At 41.0% G+C, this 20,182-nt stretch overlaps 2 protein-coding genes across 3 annotated transcripts; one reads left to right on the top strand and one right to left on the bottom strand.

Moving 5' to 3' along the window:
• The first annotated feature begins 10,769 nt into the window (after positions 1–10,769).
• LOC106081178 (zinc finger protein 264) lies at positions 10,770–13,703 on the top strand. Of its 2 annotated transcripts, none has more exons than XM_013242970.2 (2): positions 10,770–10,955; positions 11,020–13,703. In XM_013242970.2, the coding sequence occupies exons 1-2, from the start codon at positions 10,830–10,832 to the stop codon at positions 12,631–12,633; spliced, it is 1,740 nt and encodes a 579-aa protein (XP_013098424.2). In that variant the 5' UTR covers positions 10,770–10,829; the 3' UTR covers positions 12,634–13,703. The 2 variants fall into 2 exon arrangements, with proteins under 2 accessions (XP_013098424.2, XP_059224043.1); XM_059368060.1 differs by having other exon boundaries at positions 10,783–10,875.
• A 1,548-nt stretch (positions 13,704–15,251) lies between these two features.
• LOC106081179 (acetyl-CoA acetyltransferase, mitochondrial) lies at positions 15,252–17,032 on the bottom strand. Its single transcript, XM_013242971.2, has 2 exons — positions 16,762–17,032; positions 15,252–16,684 (listed from the first exon to the last, which is right to left on the bottom strand). The coding sequence occupies exons 1-2, from the start codon at positions 16,916–16,918 to the stop codon at positions 15,603–15,605; spliced, it is 1,239 nt and encodes a 412-aa protein (XP_013098425.1). The 5' UTR covers positions 16,919–17,032; the 3' UTR covers positions 15,252–15,602.
• Between the last annotated feature and the right edge of the window lie 3,150 nt (positions 17,033–20,182).

Below are 20,182 nucleotides of genomic sequence, written 5' to 3'. Positions count from 1 at the left end.
CCACAGATTGCGGATAGAGGAATGCTTCATACGGAGAAGCTGCAACGACAGTCGCGGAAAATCAGCTGTATCGGGCTGAGAATCTTATTGAGAGGTCGGGCGGCACCGGCTCTTGCACAAATACTGAGTGCTAGTGGCGCTTTTAAATAACCAATGGCCAATGGTTACATGATGTTATAATCAAGTGTATTGGTTTAGAACCCCCAAACGGTGGCTCCCACCAATTGTTAATTAAACCGATCAATACAGAATCATCTTCATAGTCTTACTAGTTATATTGGTCAATCTGTACATTTGTTTTCGCAAACGGGTCGAAGTTTTCGTCGAATTTATAAAATTTGCCACACATTCGTTCTTTTGGAAGATTTGGAAATATATGAACTATATAGGTTTGGTAAGGTTGTTGTTGTTGTTGTAACCACATTTGCATGTGGAGTTGGCGATACTCGTCATGATCCTGTAGGTGAGTAAAGTCCTTCCAGTCCAAAGGACAGGGGACAGGGTGGCTATTGGCTATTTAAAGGCGCCAATAACCCGCCATGCCATATCCAGCATCATAGGCACTCAGTATTTGTGCAAGAGCCGGTGCTACCCGGCCTCTCACTGCGACACTTCGCTCGATACCGCTAAGTGTCCGCGACTGCCGTTGCAGCTACTTCGTATGGAACATTCCACTATACGCAACCTGTGGGCGCGACTGGTAGCTCGCAGCTAAGTTAGGTTGAAAAGAGGGTGCAGATATTTTTCCCCCCTGCCACTATGGACATACACCTAAGCCAGTAATTCGCTTGTTGTGCGCTCCAAAAACTATAAAGTAACCTCTAAAAAGAAAATTTTAAGTTAGGAATTTCGTGCTACTTACAAAATCCTTTTGTTTTTAATACCACTCCCCTAAGTTGGTTCATGTCTGGTATTGTGTCCCACCTAAGTGCTGGTATCGGGTTAACCAAGTTTATTAATGGCTGTCCTCTTGCCTTCACCGCCAAATCGTCTGACCTTTCATTTTCCCTATACTCCGTTATGGTCCGGCACCCAAACGATGCGGATTTTGTCATCCTCAGAGAATGCGTTAATCTCCTTATTACACTGCAAGACTGTTCGTGACCTTACCGTCCTGGTTGTTATTGCCCTTATGGCAATTTTTCTCTCGGTAAAGATGTTCACACTCGACGTCCTCGCGTTATCATCACACCATTTCACGCATTCCGTGATCGCCCGGATCTCCGCCTGCAGGATAGTATTATAGTCAGTCTGTCTAAAATAGATCTCAGTCCCTGGGTTCTCAGTGTAGACCCCCAGGTCCACTCTGTCCTCTAACATGATCTTCCAGATGGCAATACTAGGGTTCCGTCAATCCAAGACTGTGCCGATGGCAGCAGTGCCTCGTACACGACTCCAAGGTTCATCTCAGGTATCCGATCGGAAACCTCTTCCCATCCATCCAGGTTTCCTATCGTCGACTTGATTATACCGCGATGGTATGAGCTGCTCCCATCCTCAATCCATTCTCCCATCGACTTAACTCTCATAGCCGAAGTGGCTGCCTCACACCTAATATGTATGTCAATGGGTCGAATATCTAGAAAAGTCACCAGTGCCCTAGTGGGCGTCGTCCTCATCGCTCCGCCTATGCCAAGACAACATGTTCTCTGAACCTGTTGTATGGTCCTTATGTTGCACTTTTTCTCCATAGCCAGTGAACTATTATCGGATACAGGCCCCATTTCGAGCTTACGGCCCGTCTACATGGTGCCCAACATCTGTGAGCCTTTTCAGTACGCTCCTGAATGTGACACTTCCAATTCAGTTTCCTGTCCAAGATCACTTGACCTTGTCAGATATCGAAATCGTCTTATTGCGGAAACGGGATGCGTTAAATTGGTCCTTCGTCTTCCATGTTTCAGTCTTCTCTGGGTTAACATTGAGACCTCTGGGTCTAGCCCAGTCATATGCCATATGCAAAACTCTTTCGGCCCTTCTGCATAGCTCATATTTCATAGTTCTTATGAAATATTGGGTTGCCCAAAAAGTAATTGCGGATTTTTCATATAGTCGGCGTTGACAAATTTTTTCACAGCTTTGGACTCTGTAATTGCATTTTTTCTTCTGTCAGTTATCAGCTGTTACTTTTAGCTTGCTTTAGAAAAAAAGTGTAAAAAAAGTATATTTGATTAAAGTTCATTCTAAGTTTTATTAAAAATGCATTTACTTTCTTTTAAAAAATCCGCAATTACTTTTTAGGCAACCCAATATAACGATATTTCAGTCTTCTCTGGGTTAACATTGTGACCTCTGGGTCTAGCCCAGAGGGCCTTTCGGCCCTTCTGCATAGCTCGTTCGGATCCTTACCCCTTAGAATTATTATAACATCGTCTGCGTAGCACACGACTTCAAATCCCTCCTCAGTCAGCATCCGTAATAGGTCATTTATGGTGGTCACCCATAGGAGTGGCGATAAAATGCCCTCCTGTGGTGTACCTTGTGCCACTTTCTCCCTTATATTTATATCATGGGACACACAATTTATCCACCTGTTCCTAAGCATATGGTTTATACAGTTTCTAAGGACCGGGTCCATCCGGTACTGGTCTAAGGATTGGATCAGTGTGTCGGTCCGCACATTGCTAAAAGCCCCCTCGATGTCAATGCATACCGCCAGGGTGTACGTTTTGGCATCGAAGGATTCTTCTATTTTATACACAACCTCGGGCAGGGCAGTCTCCACCGACCTTCCATGTGGCATGTTGTTTGTATTTGAGCATGTCGATGGATGTCCTAATCTTTATCATGGTGTCGACAATACGTTCCATGGTTTTGAGTAGAAAGGACGTAAGGCTTATGGGTTTGTAGGCCTTTAGTGTCGCATAACTTGCCTTGCCGGGCTTGGGTATAAAGACCACCCTTGGTGTTTATACCCAAGTCCTGGGCACGCTGTGAAAATTTTGGCCAGATGTGGCCCCAGCTAGTCTTCCTCTTTCTGTAGACAGACTATCTAGCACGCAGCTAAGCCTTTTGTAACAGCAATGAACACCACACAGATCAATATTCCAGCATGTGTGGTGCTCACAGCTATCCCGTGCCGGGCCGGTAAGGTTGTTGTTGTTGTAGCAGTGTGTTATACACTGAGATGGCAACTTTGCCGATACAGAACTCTATCGGGCCAATCCCATGGCAGCCGGTTGTGCGTACCGGGCTTATATCTAAGCCAGTGATTAGACTGTTCAAGTCTGTTATAATGTACGGTCCCAATTGATAAAACTTTTCCCGAATGCCGGTCATGGCGATACGTGTGCGCACATGAGCAGAGAATATGCAAGAAAGAAAATAACAACAAAGAGAATGCCTGGCATCTTAATACTTTCAAACCTGGCCGGTTGTTAACAGCTCCTCGCGTGAGACCACCTTTTTAAATTCGCCTTGGACACGGATGTTATATTTTGATACAAAAACTGTAAGCCTATATTCACTTACCTTGATGTAGGTGTTGAGTTTATTATGTTCTTTTGTGTCAGAGTCTCTTGAGATACGGGTTAAGGATTGAAATTTAATGAACATTCACAATGCACCACACATTTTTAACTTTTACGTTAATTTACACTTTTAACATGATAATACTACTTGAAAGTCCTTTCTTTTTTTTTTGGACTTTCAGAACGAATGGCGGAGACAAGTCTCACATATGCCAGGTTATATCCAGGAGCAGCCGTCCACACTGCCAAACTTAAACGATATCACAAAGTGATGTAGGTGCTAAATCCTCCAAAAAGCTCGTATTAATTCCAATTATATGTTCCTTTTTCGTCAAGAAGTGTTGAAAGTGGTTGAGTCTATCGTCAGGATTGTTGTACGTCGAGGGTGCTTATGCTATTAATCGAGAAGATGCAATAGAAAAAGAAATTAGCATCTAAATATCACATTCGCCCAAGAGGGCATATATCACAGATCCATTAAACTACTCCAAGTAAAGTGGTAAGGTGAGTGTACAATGAGATGGTGGTATGGACAAACAAAGCATCAAATAAAGAAGCGAACATGTAACAGCATACATGAAGCGATCAGATTCATTCATCAAACATCAATTTTAGCTTCTTGGATGAAACACAATAAACATTTATATTCAGGTACTTGTTTACACTCAAGCAGGTCCTTGAGATTGGTATATTTACTAAAAATACTAAAACGAGATCTCAGTGAGCGATATTTAGGGCACTCAAAAATCATGTGCCCCACAGATTCCCAACAGCCACATATGTCACAAAAGCATGACAAACCGGGGTTAAATCTATGCAAATAGGTTTTATCATAGGTGTGTCCTGTAAACATTCTATTAAGTATCTTTTTCTCCGCAGGTTCCAAGTCAGCCCCTAGGAACCAGGGACGGGAGGGAATATCAGGAAACAGCTCAAAGAACTTTCTGCCTTTTTCAGTAGATTTCAAACGATAGTCACGATTCCAAATATCATATATCTCATCCTTTATACGCCTTAACCCTTCCTCGAGGGTGTAATCAAAATTAACAGGGGCACCAATATCAGCTGCATACTTAGCCAGCCAGTCAGCAGTCTCATTGATTTTAATACCAACGTGGGCAGGTGCCCATACAATATGGCATTTGTTGATATTAGAGAAATTCAGCTTCCGAAAAATTCCAGCAACAAGGTGATTCTTCGTACGAGGGGCACTCAGCAGTCTGCAGGCATTTAGACTATCCGTAAAGACAACAAATTCACAGCAGCCATCCTCCACCGCAATCTCAACTGCCTTAAGCAGCGCTATTAACTCAGAGAAGAGGCTTGACGTCTTCCCCTGAATTCTAAACAGGAACCGCTGATCCCGCGTGGCATTAAAAACGGCACATCCAGCACTCCCAGCCTTCACCGATGCATCCGTGGCAAACACAACAAAACCATCATCTTTATACTCCGCTATCTCTTTGCAATACATTTTCTGAAAAATCTCTTTAGCAACATTGGCTCTGTCTCCACAAACAATCGAAGACCGCACCGTCAGACTGACAGGCCTGCACTCTTCCTCTACAACAGAAATCACATCAAAAATCTCCTGAAACATGTGATAAACATGACTATAGCTGGAGCGTACATACGGGTTTTCCGCAACCATTGCGTATAAATCTGGGTTCATAGATTTCACTCTTAATAACTCCCTAGCCGTCAGCCACAAACTGCGCTCCGCGGCAGGCATCTCATTTGCAAGGGCATAGATCACATGAATTGGCGTAGAGGGCGTCACTCCCAAACATCTTCTCAGAGTGGCATTTTGAGTTGTCATAATCTTCTTATTTATACTCATCGGAGTATGGGCTGCAGTAGCCCTCGCATACTCCAGCTTCGATCTTATCAGAGAACGATATAGATTAAGAGCTACGGCTGGATCCAGACCTCCCTTAACAGGTGTCAGAAATTTAAAAACATTTTTTCTTGACTCAACTTCCTTGGCAATTCGAGTGTAGTGGTCTTTAACAGATAACGATGCAGTTATCGTCCTACCTAGATACTTAAGGGTCTTGACTTGTTGAATCACAGCTCCATTAACAGACAGGCTCACCTTCTTCCTGCTGCCCTTCGCCAAGTACATAATCTGGGATTTATCCGCCTGAAAGGAAAGATTTAATTCTTTGCATAGATCATAAAAGGCTTGCACCTTCGTCTGAAGCTTCTTCTCCGCTTCATTAAAGTCTTTATCAAACACCATTATCAAGAAATCATCCGCATATTGGTAAACCAAGCTAGACCAATCTTCTATTCCGTGTAGGTTCTTCGTGTAAACATTAAATAGCAGCGGGGATAAACAGCTCCCTTGCGGCAGACCATCGACAACAGTGGTTGTGCTTTTGCCAAGACACAAAATCCTATTTGACAAAAAATTGCGTATCCACGCTATATAATGCATCTCCAAACCACAATCAACCAAAATCTTGCTCAGTACCTCAATCTTGACACAGTTATAAGCATTTGCGATGTCTAGGGCCACAATCATAACTTTAAAACCATTCGCCTTAAGAACCGCAGTACGGTGCAATAAATCATTAACACAGGATGAGGTAGACCTCCCCCTCCTGTATGCAAAGCATCGCTCAGGCAAGAAACCCATAGCCTCCAGAAAGCAAGCAACCTTATCCTTAACCATAAGATTAATCATTTTCAGGAAGACAGCTATTAAAGAGATTGGTCTGAAATTCCTATAATCCTTCAAATCTTTGCCCGGCTTAGGCACCGGCACAATCTTGATCCTTCTCCAGCCATCTCTGATTAGATTATTCGCAAAGCAATTATTAAGGGCAGTAAACAACACGCTCTTAGAGATATCCGGAAGTGCTTTGATCATGTCATACGTAATGCCGTCACAGCCACCAGCCGACGCCTTTCTTTTGCCATTCAGCACTCTTTCAAAATCCTCATATTCAAACTTTACAGCCCTTGGGCACACCAGATCCATTACAGCTACATCATCATCACACGGCACTTGTTCCTTGAGAAATTTCAAATATGCCTCATTATTTTCAGCATTCCACAAGCTGGTAGCACCGATCTTGCGCCTCCCAACCACGTTTTTTACGAAATTCCAAGCCTGTTTCGTTCCCGGGTCAGCATTCAGACCAGCCAGGTTAGCCTTAAAACTTTCTCTCTTTGCATTCAAAACTGCCAACTTCCACTCTTTCCTAGCAGTGCTCGCCGCTTCAATATTCTCCAGCGTAGGATATCTTTCACATTTCTTAAAGGCAGCTTTTTGAGATCTAAATAAGACATCCAAGTTCTTCTGCCACCAGAACTTGGGAACCCTGTTATCTTTAATCTTGAAAGTAGCACTATTTATTTCATTCAAAAAGGACTTTTCAATCTCATCCATATCAGGCCCAAAAGAAGTTCGACTTAAGGCGTCCGCCAGCAAATTCTTCGCTACAAACTTGCCATAGGAAATCCTATCCGACTTAATTGTAATCTCAATAGGAAAGTGATGGCTTCCACCAATTAAAAAGGATAAAGTGCTCCATTCCATCTCCGACGCACCATTAGCAAAACAAAGGTCTAAAACAGTACCATTATCATCAGCCAAGGATCTCTTGAAGGTATGTGCACCATTATTAAAGCAAATAAAGCCAGCATTGTCAGTTAGCTGCTGCAGGATCCGACCTTTAGGCATGGTGACACTGTCACCCCAAGCCAGGCATCTCGCATTAAAGTCACCAAGCAGTACAACATCATTCAAAGTCTCCAGGTAGTTCAAAAGAGTCGACATCTCAAGCTCGAAAGCAGGAACCGATATAGACGGAGGACAATAAACAGCACAAAAGACAAAGTTCTTCTTTAAGTTCAGAGTTTTGACAATCACAATATCCAAGTCAGTAACAAAGTCTAAAGTTTTAAAACTAATATATTTTCTTAGGCCAATGGCCACGCCTCCGTAGCCATCACCACGTCTCTTTTCCGCCAGGTTAAAGTTAAAAATTTTATTATTCTTGTTAACGTCCTCATGAGAAAAAGTCTCACATAAGCAGCAAATATCAAAACCATCCTTGTTTAGCAAATATTCTAATGTAGCTTTGTTCTTCTTCAGCGATTGCACATTATACTGTAATATTTTGATTGTCATTGTTACTGGCCGTAGAAATCAACTGAACATCATTACTAATTCCAACTTTATTAACACGCTCTGAAAAATGCCTGACAGCCACCAGGCCCGCATCACTGCCCACTTGCGTAAAATGATCCCGCATAAATTTCAACAGCTCTTGCATGATCTTCTCCAGCTCACTCACCCTGCTATAGCCAGGGTACTGGTATACTGGCTGAGAGGGAGACACCTCATCAAACATTCTCGGATGTATCTGCGCGCCCTGCGCCACAGCCACCTCCTTACGCGCGTTAGAAACCTTCTTCGCAACCGCATTATACGCCCACGGTGTCAAAATCCTGTTAGACTCTCTGACTCTATCTCTAACATTCCTTCCTCCTCCTTGCATCTGCGGGAAATCCTCATTGTCCATCAGCTCCTCAAATCTATTAGTTCTTACTTGTCCAAACGAATCCAAAACCTCCGACCTCGACATCTTGTTCTCAGCCATCAACTTGTTGATCCTTGTCTCTTTCTGCCAAACTTGGCACACATCTCTGTTAGACGCCAGATGGCCAGTCTTCCTACAGAGCACACACCTGATGATCTCACAGTCTCCTCCGCATTGATCGCCCTCTACGCCACATTTCAGACATCTTCTGCTGGACTTACAGCCCATCTCCAAATGCCCAAGCCTTCCACACTTCCTGCATTGCCTTACACTCGGATAGAACGTATGCACCATTGTTCTCGTATAATTCACCTTCACATCTCTTGGGAGTGCACCCCCGCTAAAACCAACCTTCACCGACCCAGTAGGAATCATCCTTGTTCTATCATCCAAATCTCTTCTAGTGAACCTCTGTACAGACATCAATTTAAGAGGAGAATCCTCTATTGCTAAGCATCTTCTTACATCAGCAGCAATTTCGTCCTCAGTAATCGACAGAGGTACATCCCTGAGCACACCAAAAGTTTCCACGAAATTACGTGGAATGAACGCCTTCAAATTTCTCTCAGCCAATCTCTTGTTACTAACAAACTTGTTGGCTGCCACCGCAGTAAAGAACTTAATCTTATACATTGTGCGCCCCACATCCTTAATCTCATCAATGCCATCACTAGCAGAAATAATATCTTTAATTTTCTCGTACAGATATAGACCATTTCTTCTTCTCGTATTTCTAATTTCATCAGACTTCGATGTATCGACAAGGACAGCAAAGTCACCAACATGCCCCTCATTATAAGTAATTATCACATTCTCCTCTGTTCTTCTTCTCTTATTCTGCATCTCATCTTCCCCCTCCCGTCCTCTAGATACCCCGTTACCTGTTTTAGCGGCATCCATCCTTCTACTTCCAGTCGCAGCACTCACACCAGCACACATCTCACCACTCATACCACTAGCAACATTGCTTTCCAATATCTTGTCGCAGCTCGCACCAACACTTCCAATACTCCCAACGGTACATTCAATAGCAGCACCCTCAGCAATCATTTCACTTGCACACGCTTCATCCATATTTTCCTCAAGCATTCTCCTATTGACATCATACGATTTCTCCTTAGTCTTAATCAACTTGAAATTATCAGACACCACATGCGCCAAAATGAGCGGCTTAGCCGCCATGGCGCTTTCTTTCTTCTTCACTCCCAACGACAGCTTCCTGGATTCACACCACTCCAGCAGAAGCCTCCACCAACAGCCACACCACAGACCAAAATCCTCCAAAAGCCACTCAGCACCGCAAAATCACGCTTCCAGAACAAAAGACACCAGCACGAAAAAGTACAAACGTGTGTGTATGTATGTGTGTATATGCAGTTGAAACAGTAATATTCGCAAAGACCAAAAAAAGCGATGTACACTCACTGACAGCCAAATACGTAATGGAAAGTCCTTTCTTGTTGGGAATATTGTTCATTCAGTCTTTGCATATAACGGAACTTGTTCATAGGCACATGTTTCATTTATTTGTATGTATATTCTTTTGGGAATATCACTCGAACTTCGAAACTAAAAATAACATAAACAAGCAAACTACAGTGTCTATGACTATATATGTTAAGAAGACAGTTGCAAACTAAATAAATTAAAATTAACACAACGAATATAAACTAAAACTATATAACGCGCGGTAAACCCTTCAGCTGTTACTAACTTAGGGTCACTTTTCATTTATCGATTAATCTGCTATTATATGATTAATGTGATTCTAGGCAAATTCACAGACGATAAACGACGAGTCCAAAACGTGATATTATTAAAATCCGAAACAGTTTTGCATTCCAGAACTTTTAATCATTGAATAAATATGTTGCGTTCTTACTCTTTTAATTTTGTCATTCAGATTGAATGATGACACAATGGTTTAATAAACAAAGGCTGTCAAATTTATCTACACTGTCAAACTAACATTCTACTTTTTATTTGCATTGTCATAAGCAGCAGCCCCAAGATTAAAATATTTATCATTATAAACGTTTGATTTATAAATTAAAACCATAATAATGTGAAAAAAAAGAAAGAAAATATGGAAAAGCTTTAAAATTCAAACAATCAGTATCACCCCTGTGGTTATACTGAGTTCCTATGATGCATGACATGACAAGGCGAGTTATTGGCACTGTTATCAATACGATTAAGCTCTAACTAACCAATGATTAGTCGGTGTCTAATAATCTCCATATGTTTGCCATATTGAAAACAACTAAACAGTGGAAGAAGAAGAAGTGGTTGAATGCAAATATACTTGATTACTCAAAACATTACTTTTAAGCTTATACCGACTTATGTGAGTGTGGCTCTATTCAGTCTATAGACCATCTCACATTTGAATGCCCCAACATGGATTTAGACGCCAGAGACCTACTGATTGACAGGGCCAGAAGAATCGGAATCAACCGAACTAGCTGTCTGGAAATATTGCAGAAGGACGACTGCAATCTGTACATGGCAATTTATAAATTTTATAAACGTTCCAACAAATTACTTTAAAAATTTCAACAATCAACCCTATCAAACAATCAAACAACATTAAATTTCAACAATGCAACCCGGCAATTTACTATAATCCCCAACTATAGATCCCAGGAAAGGTGGCATCATAGATCTGGTGTCTCAGTCACCTTTTATTAAATGTTTCATATGCGCAGCATATGAAACCAAGAAGAAGAAGAAGAAGAAGACTTTTAAGCTTAAAAATCTTCATAAGAAATTCAATGCTAGAACCTAATTGATTCATGTGTCTAGAATGTCTGATAAAATTTTATGTCGCCTATGTTTAACTGATGATTCCAGTGAGTATGTCCACCTGTATGGAAATAACGGCGAACCCAATGACATTCATGAAATCATGGTCCATTACTTTCATCCAGAGGTAAAGTCTAGCCAGGTTAAGAATCTTTTAGAAAAGTTAATTTTTCTTTATTATATATTCACAGATGCTTAAGACAGAGTGTGGTGAGCTTTATAAGGACCTGTGCTCAGAATGTTGGAGTCATATACTCGATTTTCACAATTTTCAAATGGCCATAGTTGAGACGCAAAATAACTTCCATAAAGATGGCTTAAACTATACAGTTGAAGAAATTATCGTTGAGGAGCATGAAGAAAATGATGATGGAGCTCTTGAAAAGTCATACCTAGAATTAGTAGAAAAAGAGACGTCCGACACTTCTCTTATCGAGGATAGGGACTACATTGAAATTGATGGAATTATTGCCGATGAGCATGTCATTCGTGATCAGATTGTGTATCCTAAAGAGATTCCATTACACAAGGATACTAATGAAGACATTGATGTAGTTGTTTGTTCCGACGAGGAAATAACCAAGGAAATCAAAGCTTTTCAGACATTCGACGAAGCAAAAGAAACACAAGAAATTGCTTATCCTCCCGCCAGTAAAAGATCCTCTTTATTGCAAGGTAATGAAAGTGCAGATGATTCAGTGGGCGAACCACCCAACCGAAAGAAGCTGAAATGTAGTCAAACCAACTCATCCGATGGGGGCAATTCACAGGATTACCAACCGAAATTTCCCCCTATGGCTAGGGAAAAAACTAATGCAGAGAAAAATAAAGAATCCGACGATATTATAGCCCAATGGCTTCCCACTCTTGAGTGTTTGCTGTGCCATAATTCATTTCCAAGTTTTACAGCGCTAAAACAACACCATCGCAAAAAACATGCCAAGGGGGAGTTTGCAGTTGTCTGTTGCGAACGCAAGTATACCTATAGGTGTCAAATTGAAGAACACGTACGACTGCACCTAGACCCAAACGCCTTCAAATGTATGTTGTGTGGCAAACGATTTTCCAGCAGAGCCAATTTTTGTTCACACAAACAATCGCAATGCATTCCGACATATGATGAGGAAAACAAAATAAAATCAAAAAGGGAGAGTGACAAAAAAATTGCAGAATGGCGCTCTACCTTAGAGTGCCATGAGTGTTCCGACTCATTTTCCACCTTCACCTCATTAAAAGCACATTTCGTCCAACAGCATCCGCAGAATGAGTTTTATATAGCATGTTGCGGCCGTAAGTTCTATTACAGAAGCAATCTTGAAAGACATGTTTTACTACACATTGATTCGGAATATTTTAAATGTGATCTATGTGGCAAAGTTCTTGCCTCAAAAACTTCTCTGAAAATCCATAAAAAGAACCATTGGAAGACGGCCAAAACTTGCAGTTCAAATGAAGAAGAAATGAGTAAAAGGAAAAGTTTCAAGAGACTAGATGATATAATTGCACAATGGAGACCAGTGTTGGAATGTCTAGTGTGCAAGCATCAGTGCAAATCATTCACGCTGTTGTCGGAACATTTTGCCGAGGAACATAAAGAAAGTGAGTTATATATTGAATGCTGTGGTCGAAAACTTGGTGACAGATCGAAAGCGATGATGCACGCAAGCCGTCATCTAAATCCTGATTCATTTGCGTGTGAAGTTTGTGGCCAAAGTTATACAAGACGATTTAAGCTGCGCAATCACATGCGTATGGCACATCCGCAGTTTGAAACTGTTCTATTTGATGAATCTACAAATACATAAATCATTTTATGAACACAAAAATAACAAATAATAAAATTGTACATTGTTTGTAACTTCGGGTATGTTAGAGAAATTTCGAACATTGGATAACTAAACCATCTGAAAGTAACCTAGACAAAAAAAAGTAAAATATACCTAGGATAAGTGTCTGTTAACCCATTGAATGGAACAAAGGAATCTATGATTCTTTAACGATCCAAATGTATTCGACTGACATGAACCTACGTTAATAGATGAGGCTCCTGGCACAGGATGGCTATGAGCACCACACGGTTTGGAATTGTGAGCCCCGATTTGTATGATGTCCATGGTCAATACGACAAGCTCAGTTGGAAGCTACCGGGCGCGGATAGTGGGATGCTTCGTATACAGAGTAGCTGCAATTGCTGTCGCGGACAAACAGCGATACGAGTGGAGAAACTCAGTGAGGAGTCGGGCGGCACCGGCTGAGTACCTATGATACAAGCTTATTGGCGCCTTGTAATAGCCAAGGGCATGACGTTCCCGTGGCGATCGCTCCCATGGACCGAAACGAGCTTGCTCACTATGGGGCTTTCCAAGGATCGCTACCTTCACATACAAATATGTGACCAATCCCATGGCAGCCGGTTGTACATACCAGACTGACCCGATAGATTGGATTGGATGTATGGATTCCTTCATCGGCAAGGGCTGCCGCCTCCGTGTACAACACACTGCTACAACAAGAACAAATATGTGCCCTATGGGAAATGGGACAAGTCCCAAACCTGTCAAGGGATAAATCCTCTGTTGGTAGGGACCGATCCCAGTTCTCGTCCCCTTACGAGCGACAAACCCTATCACTTTTATAAGGGTTTGTCGCTCGAGGTGACGAATTGTCACCATTCTAGTACCGTAGGATAGGTCCTGGGACAGTTCGCAAATGATGAGTATACCTTACAAGTATTTTTAAGGGAAATAACATTAAGTGGTAAATATATTAAACGGATAATCAATTTTTAGCAATAATTAAGCGATTTTATAAAAAATAATTAAGAATCATAAGTTATAGACAATTGAAACTTTTCATTCCCTGTATGATATGTCCCGTGACAGATAACTAATTCTCCAGTAATTAGGACCGGAATATATGGGACAATTGACTACACATTTCTTGTAGAGTGGCTACAATAACAACAATATATAAAGTACGTCCATGTTTTTCTCAAATGCGACTAGTGAGTAGAACTATGGGTACTGGAAATATACCAATCCCATTAGTCAGAGGTATTCCGGCAATGATTAACGTTCGACATACCCACGCGTCTACCCGGGTGACCAAGTGCTCTGAATGATCATTTTTCGATTGCAAAAAAAACGAAATATATGCATATATAAATCTAAGTTGAAGATGACGCTTGAAGTTATCAAAAGCGGTGCACCCGGAGGGTATACCCAAAATCCAGTATCCGACAATAGCGTTGATTTTGTCCCTTACCAACCTAATTTTGAAAAGTGGGCAGAGTTTTCGCGCCACAAAAGCCGGTCAAATACACAAGTTAGGGGTTTTATTCATGTCCATCTCTCTTACCTCGCCCGTAGACAAGAGAATCGCACACTACTCCCTTTGAGTCTTAAAGGACATAAAAAGGTATCAGCACCGCTGCTTCATAGAAGGGAATTTGGAGATACGCGACTTTCCATGACGGTCTTCTTGAACATAGAAGTGTTTAAATAACATGAGTTCAAAGTCCACACACAATTCTCTGGTGGATAAGGGGCCCCTGCTCTGTTTTTAATTTGGGTGGATACGATACTGAATGACAGGATTATGAACGCATCACTAGCAGAGGTCTGGATTGGGGAGATTGGATTTCTTTGACCAACTTTTAAAAGGGCTTGTAATAAACTGCTCTCTATAAATAAACATAATAGGACTTCCGCAAAAGAAGCAAACTTCGTGTATGCAGTGGAAAAGTACTGTATGAAGCATAACGGCCGCTCTCTCTAAAGGTCAGGTAGCTAGGACTACTCTTTGAGAAATACCCCGTAACTGGTGGTAAGGAATCTAACTGATATGTTGGGTGGCAAAAAAAAGGAAACAGATATCCGACACAACATCACCCCCAAATTTTTTATTACATGGACTACTGTTGTTGTTGTTTTAGCAATGTGTTGTCCACTGAGGCGGCAGCCCTTGCCGATGAAGGACTCCTTCAGGTCAATCCGGTACGTACAACCGACTGCCATGAGATTGGGTTATAACCCTCATAGCCATCATAATCATCATCTAGTGGATAGGTTTACTGCTGGATGCGAAGCCCAAACTGGGCATTCATGATCTACAGAGGAGGGACTAAAGGTGCGAAAGTGAATCACTGGATCAACAGATGCATAACAGGTAGGTAAACAGTAACCTCTTTCTGACATATTCCGCGTAAGGTATCCACTCTCCATCTATGGCACCAAAGGAAGTACACGGAAAGTTATGGTGCAACCACAGGGTTCGAATCGATGATTCCCTGTTAAATTCCTTTCAGGCGGAACCTTTGATTTAGTAAACAATTGTGATTGCCCTTAAGCCATGTGCGCTTCCTTTTTTCCCCACTTCTACCACCGCGTGTTAAGTATAAACTGGCATAAAAATCAAAATACAATTTACTTTGTTTTAATATATTTTCACAAAATTTCACTTTAGGCGATATATCACATTTTTGAAAATATTACATAATAGATTTAAATTTCAATAAAAATATGTTTATAATGTATATATGTTCGTATGTATATTTATGTAATATTTAATAAATGCAAGTCTGGTTAGAAAGGCTTCTCGATCATCTGAGCATAATAACAATAAGGCCAATTCGGGAATATTTAATCGTTTAACAAAAGCTTTGTTAAAAATTTACTAAAACTCAAAACTTTATATTTTATGTTAATCTCAAAATATAACGGCCACAAAATAAAATTCCAAATATGGCAGACAAATTTTATGTAAAGATAGGGCTCTACAATTTTTGAATTAAAATCGATGAAGCACCGCCACCGCCATTGCAGATGGAAGCACATCCAAATTCACCACTCTTTAAAGCATGGGACAAATGGGTTACCAAACGAGCTCCCGACATACCAATGGGATGACCCAAAGATACAGCGCCACCATGAATGTTTACTTTGTTGGGGTCCACATCCATTTTACGAATATTGGCACAAACGACCAGAGAGAATGCCTCATTGATTTCCCACATGGCAACATCTTCTTTCTTAACACCGGCCTTAGCTAACAATTTTGGTACAGCCAATGCAGGGGCAATTGGAAAATCAATAGGATCAGTTTCGGCATCTTGGAAGGCAACAACACGTGCTAATGGTTTCAGATTCATTTTGGCAGCTGCATCGGCTGTCATTAGGACAACAGCAGCACCACCATCATTCAATGTAGAGGCATTGCCAGCAGTGACGGTACCATTTTCCTTCTGGAACACAGTAGACAGCTTACCAAATTTATCGAAATTCACACGTTTGAATTCCTCATCTTCGGAAATGACAACATCGGCTTTTCTCTTCTGTTGGATTGTAACAGGAGCAATTTCAGCATCAAACACCTTATCACTCCAGGCCTTGGCCGATCGTTTATATGAGTTGATAGCGAAATCATCTTGCTCCTGACGTGTAATGCCCATTTTCTTGGCTGTATTTTCAGCACAATTTCCCATGTGGAACTTATTGTAGACATCCCACAAACCATCAAAGACAATGCCATCGATCATGTTAACGCCACCATAGGGAGTTTGGCCTCTTTTGAGGTAGTAGGGTACATTGGACATGGATTCCATACCACCGGCCACAGCTATTTCAGATTGACCCAACATCAGGGATTGACTGGCTACCATCACTGACTTCATACCAGATGAGCATACCTTATTGATTGTTGTGCAGCACACATTTTTGGGTAAGCCAGCAAAAATAGCAGCTTGTCTGGCGGGGGCCTGTCCCAAACCAGCAGAAACCACATTGCCCATGTATACCTCTTGTACATCCTCCTTGCTGATGCCAGCACGTTGTACGGCAGCTTCAATGGCAACAGCACCTGCATATGCACAGAGAAAAAGAAAAGAGACAGATAAAGATCATAAATTAGAATAAATAAATAATTAATGATATTACCTAATTGCGTCGCACTCATGGGAGCTAGTTGTGATTGAAAACTACCCATTGGTGTACGAGCGGCAGAAACAATTACGACCTCGTTAATTTTTGAGCTATAGAAACGGGCTGGAGCTAATGCGCCCATTAATCTGGAAGCCTTCAAAAATGTAGACATTGTTCTAAGGTTCCACGTAGGTCTATTAGTTCGTCCAAAGCAAATTAATGAATAAAAAGATTCAACACCTGACACCCCAACAGGTTGATAGCAGACTGAAAATGTCCCCACAAAGTTCTTGCATAACGTAACAGTGTTGCCATATTGAAAGAATTAAAATTATGCATGACGGCAAGCAAGGTAACGTAAATAACTCTGCAATACGTTCAGACACAGCACATCAAATTATGTATTGAAGATTTGGTTCTATGTCAAAGACAGAGGCAAAGGCAGAATTTTTGCGTCTTCTAAGAAAAGTAAAATCTAATGATCCATAGATCAATAAATGTACTTACCTTCAACGTTAGATCTCTTTTTGATCTAAGTCGCCAAATTGACCTGCGTAACACCCTGATAAACAACAAAATAGATATTGGACTTATCCAAGAATGTCATCTCCGTAGGAGACGAAACTTAAAAATTGATGGCTACAACTTTGTTTATGATGGTTCACCCTTAGGGGTAGCAATTTTGATAAAAAACAACATCGAATACAATAGAATTGTATTCACCGACATTGGTCTGAACTCAACTTTCGTTCAGATAAATACATCGTTCAACAACACCCAAAAAAGAATCTTAGTTGGCTCTATTTATATCCCTTGCAGTTATGCAGTGCAAAGACTTCAAAGTGATCTTGACAGGCTGTTAGACCTGCTTGCTAGATTCGATGGCTTTATTGTTGGTGGCGACTTGAATGCCAGAAGCCTCTCATGGGGTGACAGTTCCGAAAACTTAAACGGCAAAACACTGCAGGCCTGGCTGCTAGATCACGCGTTGGACGTTGTCCGACTCTGTGACTCTTCGCCTTCCTACCCAAATGGCCCATCTTTTCTTGATCATTTCCTCGTCAGCCCAAATCTTTTGAATACTATAGAAGCAAACTTTAGAATTTCAAGCCTATCTACCTTCTCGGATCATTATCCAATAAAATTGGAACTGAATCTTCACTCCTCTGAAGTTGTCACGAAAGCACCCCAATCTTATACATCTTACAAAGACACCAATTGGATAAATTTTCGAAATGATCTGGATTCTGCTTCCTTGAGCCTTATGCCTCCTTCAAATAGAAATTTGGAAGTCAATGAAATTGACATCTTCATAGACCGATTCAACAACATTGTCACCTCCGTACACGATGCCCATTCCCGCAAAATTATAGTCCATCAGGACAAGCTTCCACTTTCTGAGAAAGTGAAGCGATTTTTTAGAATAAAACACAGTTGGCAGAAAGACCTTAAAAAGATCTTTCACAGAACAGGCAACAGGCGAAGTCAGGAATATATTATTCTCTCGAAGCAGATCCAGCTGCTCAAAACGATAATTAAGGAAACTATAAATATTGAAAACACACAACATTTCAACAAAAAACTGCAAAACATCAGACCGGGGCCATCAGCATTCAGGCAGGTCTATAATATAGTGGGGAAAAGCAAGTCCTCTCTTTGTCACAGCATAATGCACAACGACTCCGAACTGTTCAACAAAGCGGAGATTGCCGAGCAATTCCAAGTGACGTATGAGAGAACATTCAGCCAAAGAACACCAATAAACCCAGTTAGTGACTATGATTCAAGAGTGGCAGATTTTCTAACGCCGCTGCCACACCAAATTTATAATTTTAGTGAAAACTTCCCGGCCATACAGAATCCCGATACTTTCCACTTTACCAGCACTGACACTATCCGAAACATCATCTGCAATATAAATAATAAGAAGTCTAGCGGTGCTGATAAAATTTCAAACTTCATACTGAAACACTTACCACAATCTTCACTACAAATTCTTGAATGTATCTTCAACAACTGCACAAACCTTGGGTACTTTCCGTTGGAGTGGAAAAAGGCCATCATAATACCAATCAAGAAAAAGCCAAGTAGCAAGACTGTAGCTGAATATCGTCCAATTTCTTTGCTCTCCAACGTTGGCAAAATCTATGAACAAATCCTAAAAGAAAAGATTGAGAATGAGTTCATTGTAAATCCTATCTCCGATTATCAGTTTGGGTTTAAAAAAAGCCACTCAACACAACATGCACTGTTGAAATTCCACACGGATATTATCCAGAATCTCAGAATCCAATCCTGTACCGTCGCCATTGCGCTTGACATTGAAAAAGCCTTTGACTCTGCGTGCCACAAGGGAATCCTGTATAAAATGGTAGAGATTGGAGTAGACCCTTACTTGATAAAGATATTGAATAGTTTTTTTACGAACCGTTTTTTCACTGTGAAGATTCAAGATACGATTTCATCTCCGGGCAGCGTCGGTAGTGGAGTTCCTCAGGGGAGTGTTTTAGCGCCTTTTCTATTTAACATTCTTTTGTACGATTTTCCTCACACCAGCCGAGACTCGCAGGCAGTCTTGTATGCCGACGACTGCTTGATATATGGACATCATCCTTCTCCTCAGCTGGCTCTCCGCAATGCATCCGCTCATCTCAAGTTGATAAATGATTTCTACAAGAAATGGGGGATTAGAATTAATGCTCTGAAATCTGAAGCCATCTGCATCAGAAATGCTTCAGGGAAATGCCCAAGAAATGTAGTCCCTGAGAGCAAACTTCTTCAACTTTCACTGGATGGTGTCGACATTCCATTCAGAAATACAATTAAATACTTAGGCATTAATTTCAACAACTTGATGAAATTTAATTCACATGCGAGAGCCACACTACAGAAAGCAAAGAAAATAGCAGCCTCATTTGCGTTTCTATTTAATAACAAATACTTACCGCAAAGCACTAAACTATTGCTGTATAAAGTTGCAATCAGGTCATTACTGCTGTATGGATTTCCTATCTGGTTCTCAATTTCTCCTGTAGTAGTCTCCGAACTTGAAATTTTTGAACGCAAAATCATTAGAAAATGCGTAAACAAACACTTTGAAACTCCAATCAAAAGATTTTCCAATAACATCATATATGACGCCGCAAATGTCCAGCCACTATGTAAATACGCCATGCACCATCAAAAGATATTTAGCGAGAGACTACAAAACCACGAAAATTCACTTTTGTATGATATTTTTAACGCTGAGAAGAACTTACGATGGTCGGATTCGGCCTATTTTTCTCCTATTGCCATACTCAGCGAAATTACTGACAACGACTCCGGCCTCCTACCTCAATTCTACACAAAGGCAACAACCGGCTCCCATAGGGGCTAAAATTCTAGAGATAAACATATATATCAACTTTATTCTTTTTTATTCATTTCTTTTATA

Source organism: Stomoxys calcitrans, chromosome 4, assembly GCF_963082655.1.
Source record: "Stomoxys calcitrans chromosome 4, idStoCalc2.1, whole genome shotgun sequence".
Classification (NCBI taxonomy): domain Eukaryota; kingdom Metazoa; phylum Arthropoda; class Insecta; order Diptera; family Muscidae; genus Stomoxys; species Stomoxys calcitrans.
The sequence above is the reverse complement of the archived record's forward strand: the minus strand, read 5'-3'. Positions and strand labels throughout refer to the sequence as shown.

Bases quoted from the DNA above. Each gene is read 5' to 3' on its own strand.
- LOC106081179 (XM_013242971.2), bottom strand. From the start codon at position 16,918: ATGTCTACATTTTTGAAGGCTTCCAGATTAATGGGCGCATTAGCTCCA. The intron at 16,685-16,761 runs GTAATATCATTA...GTGCATATGCAG, and splicing joins CATGAGTGCGACGCAATTAG to GTGCTGTTGCCATTGAAGCT.
- LOC106081178 (XM_013242970.2), top strand. From the start codon at position 10,830: ATGTCTGATAAAATTTTATGTCGCCTATGTTTAACTGATGATTCCAGT. The intron at 10,956-11,019 runs GTAAAGTCTAGC...ATATATTCACAG, and splicing joins TCCATTACTTTCATCCAGAG to ATGCTTAAGACAGAGTGTGG.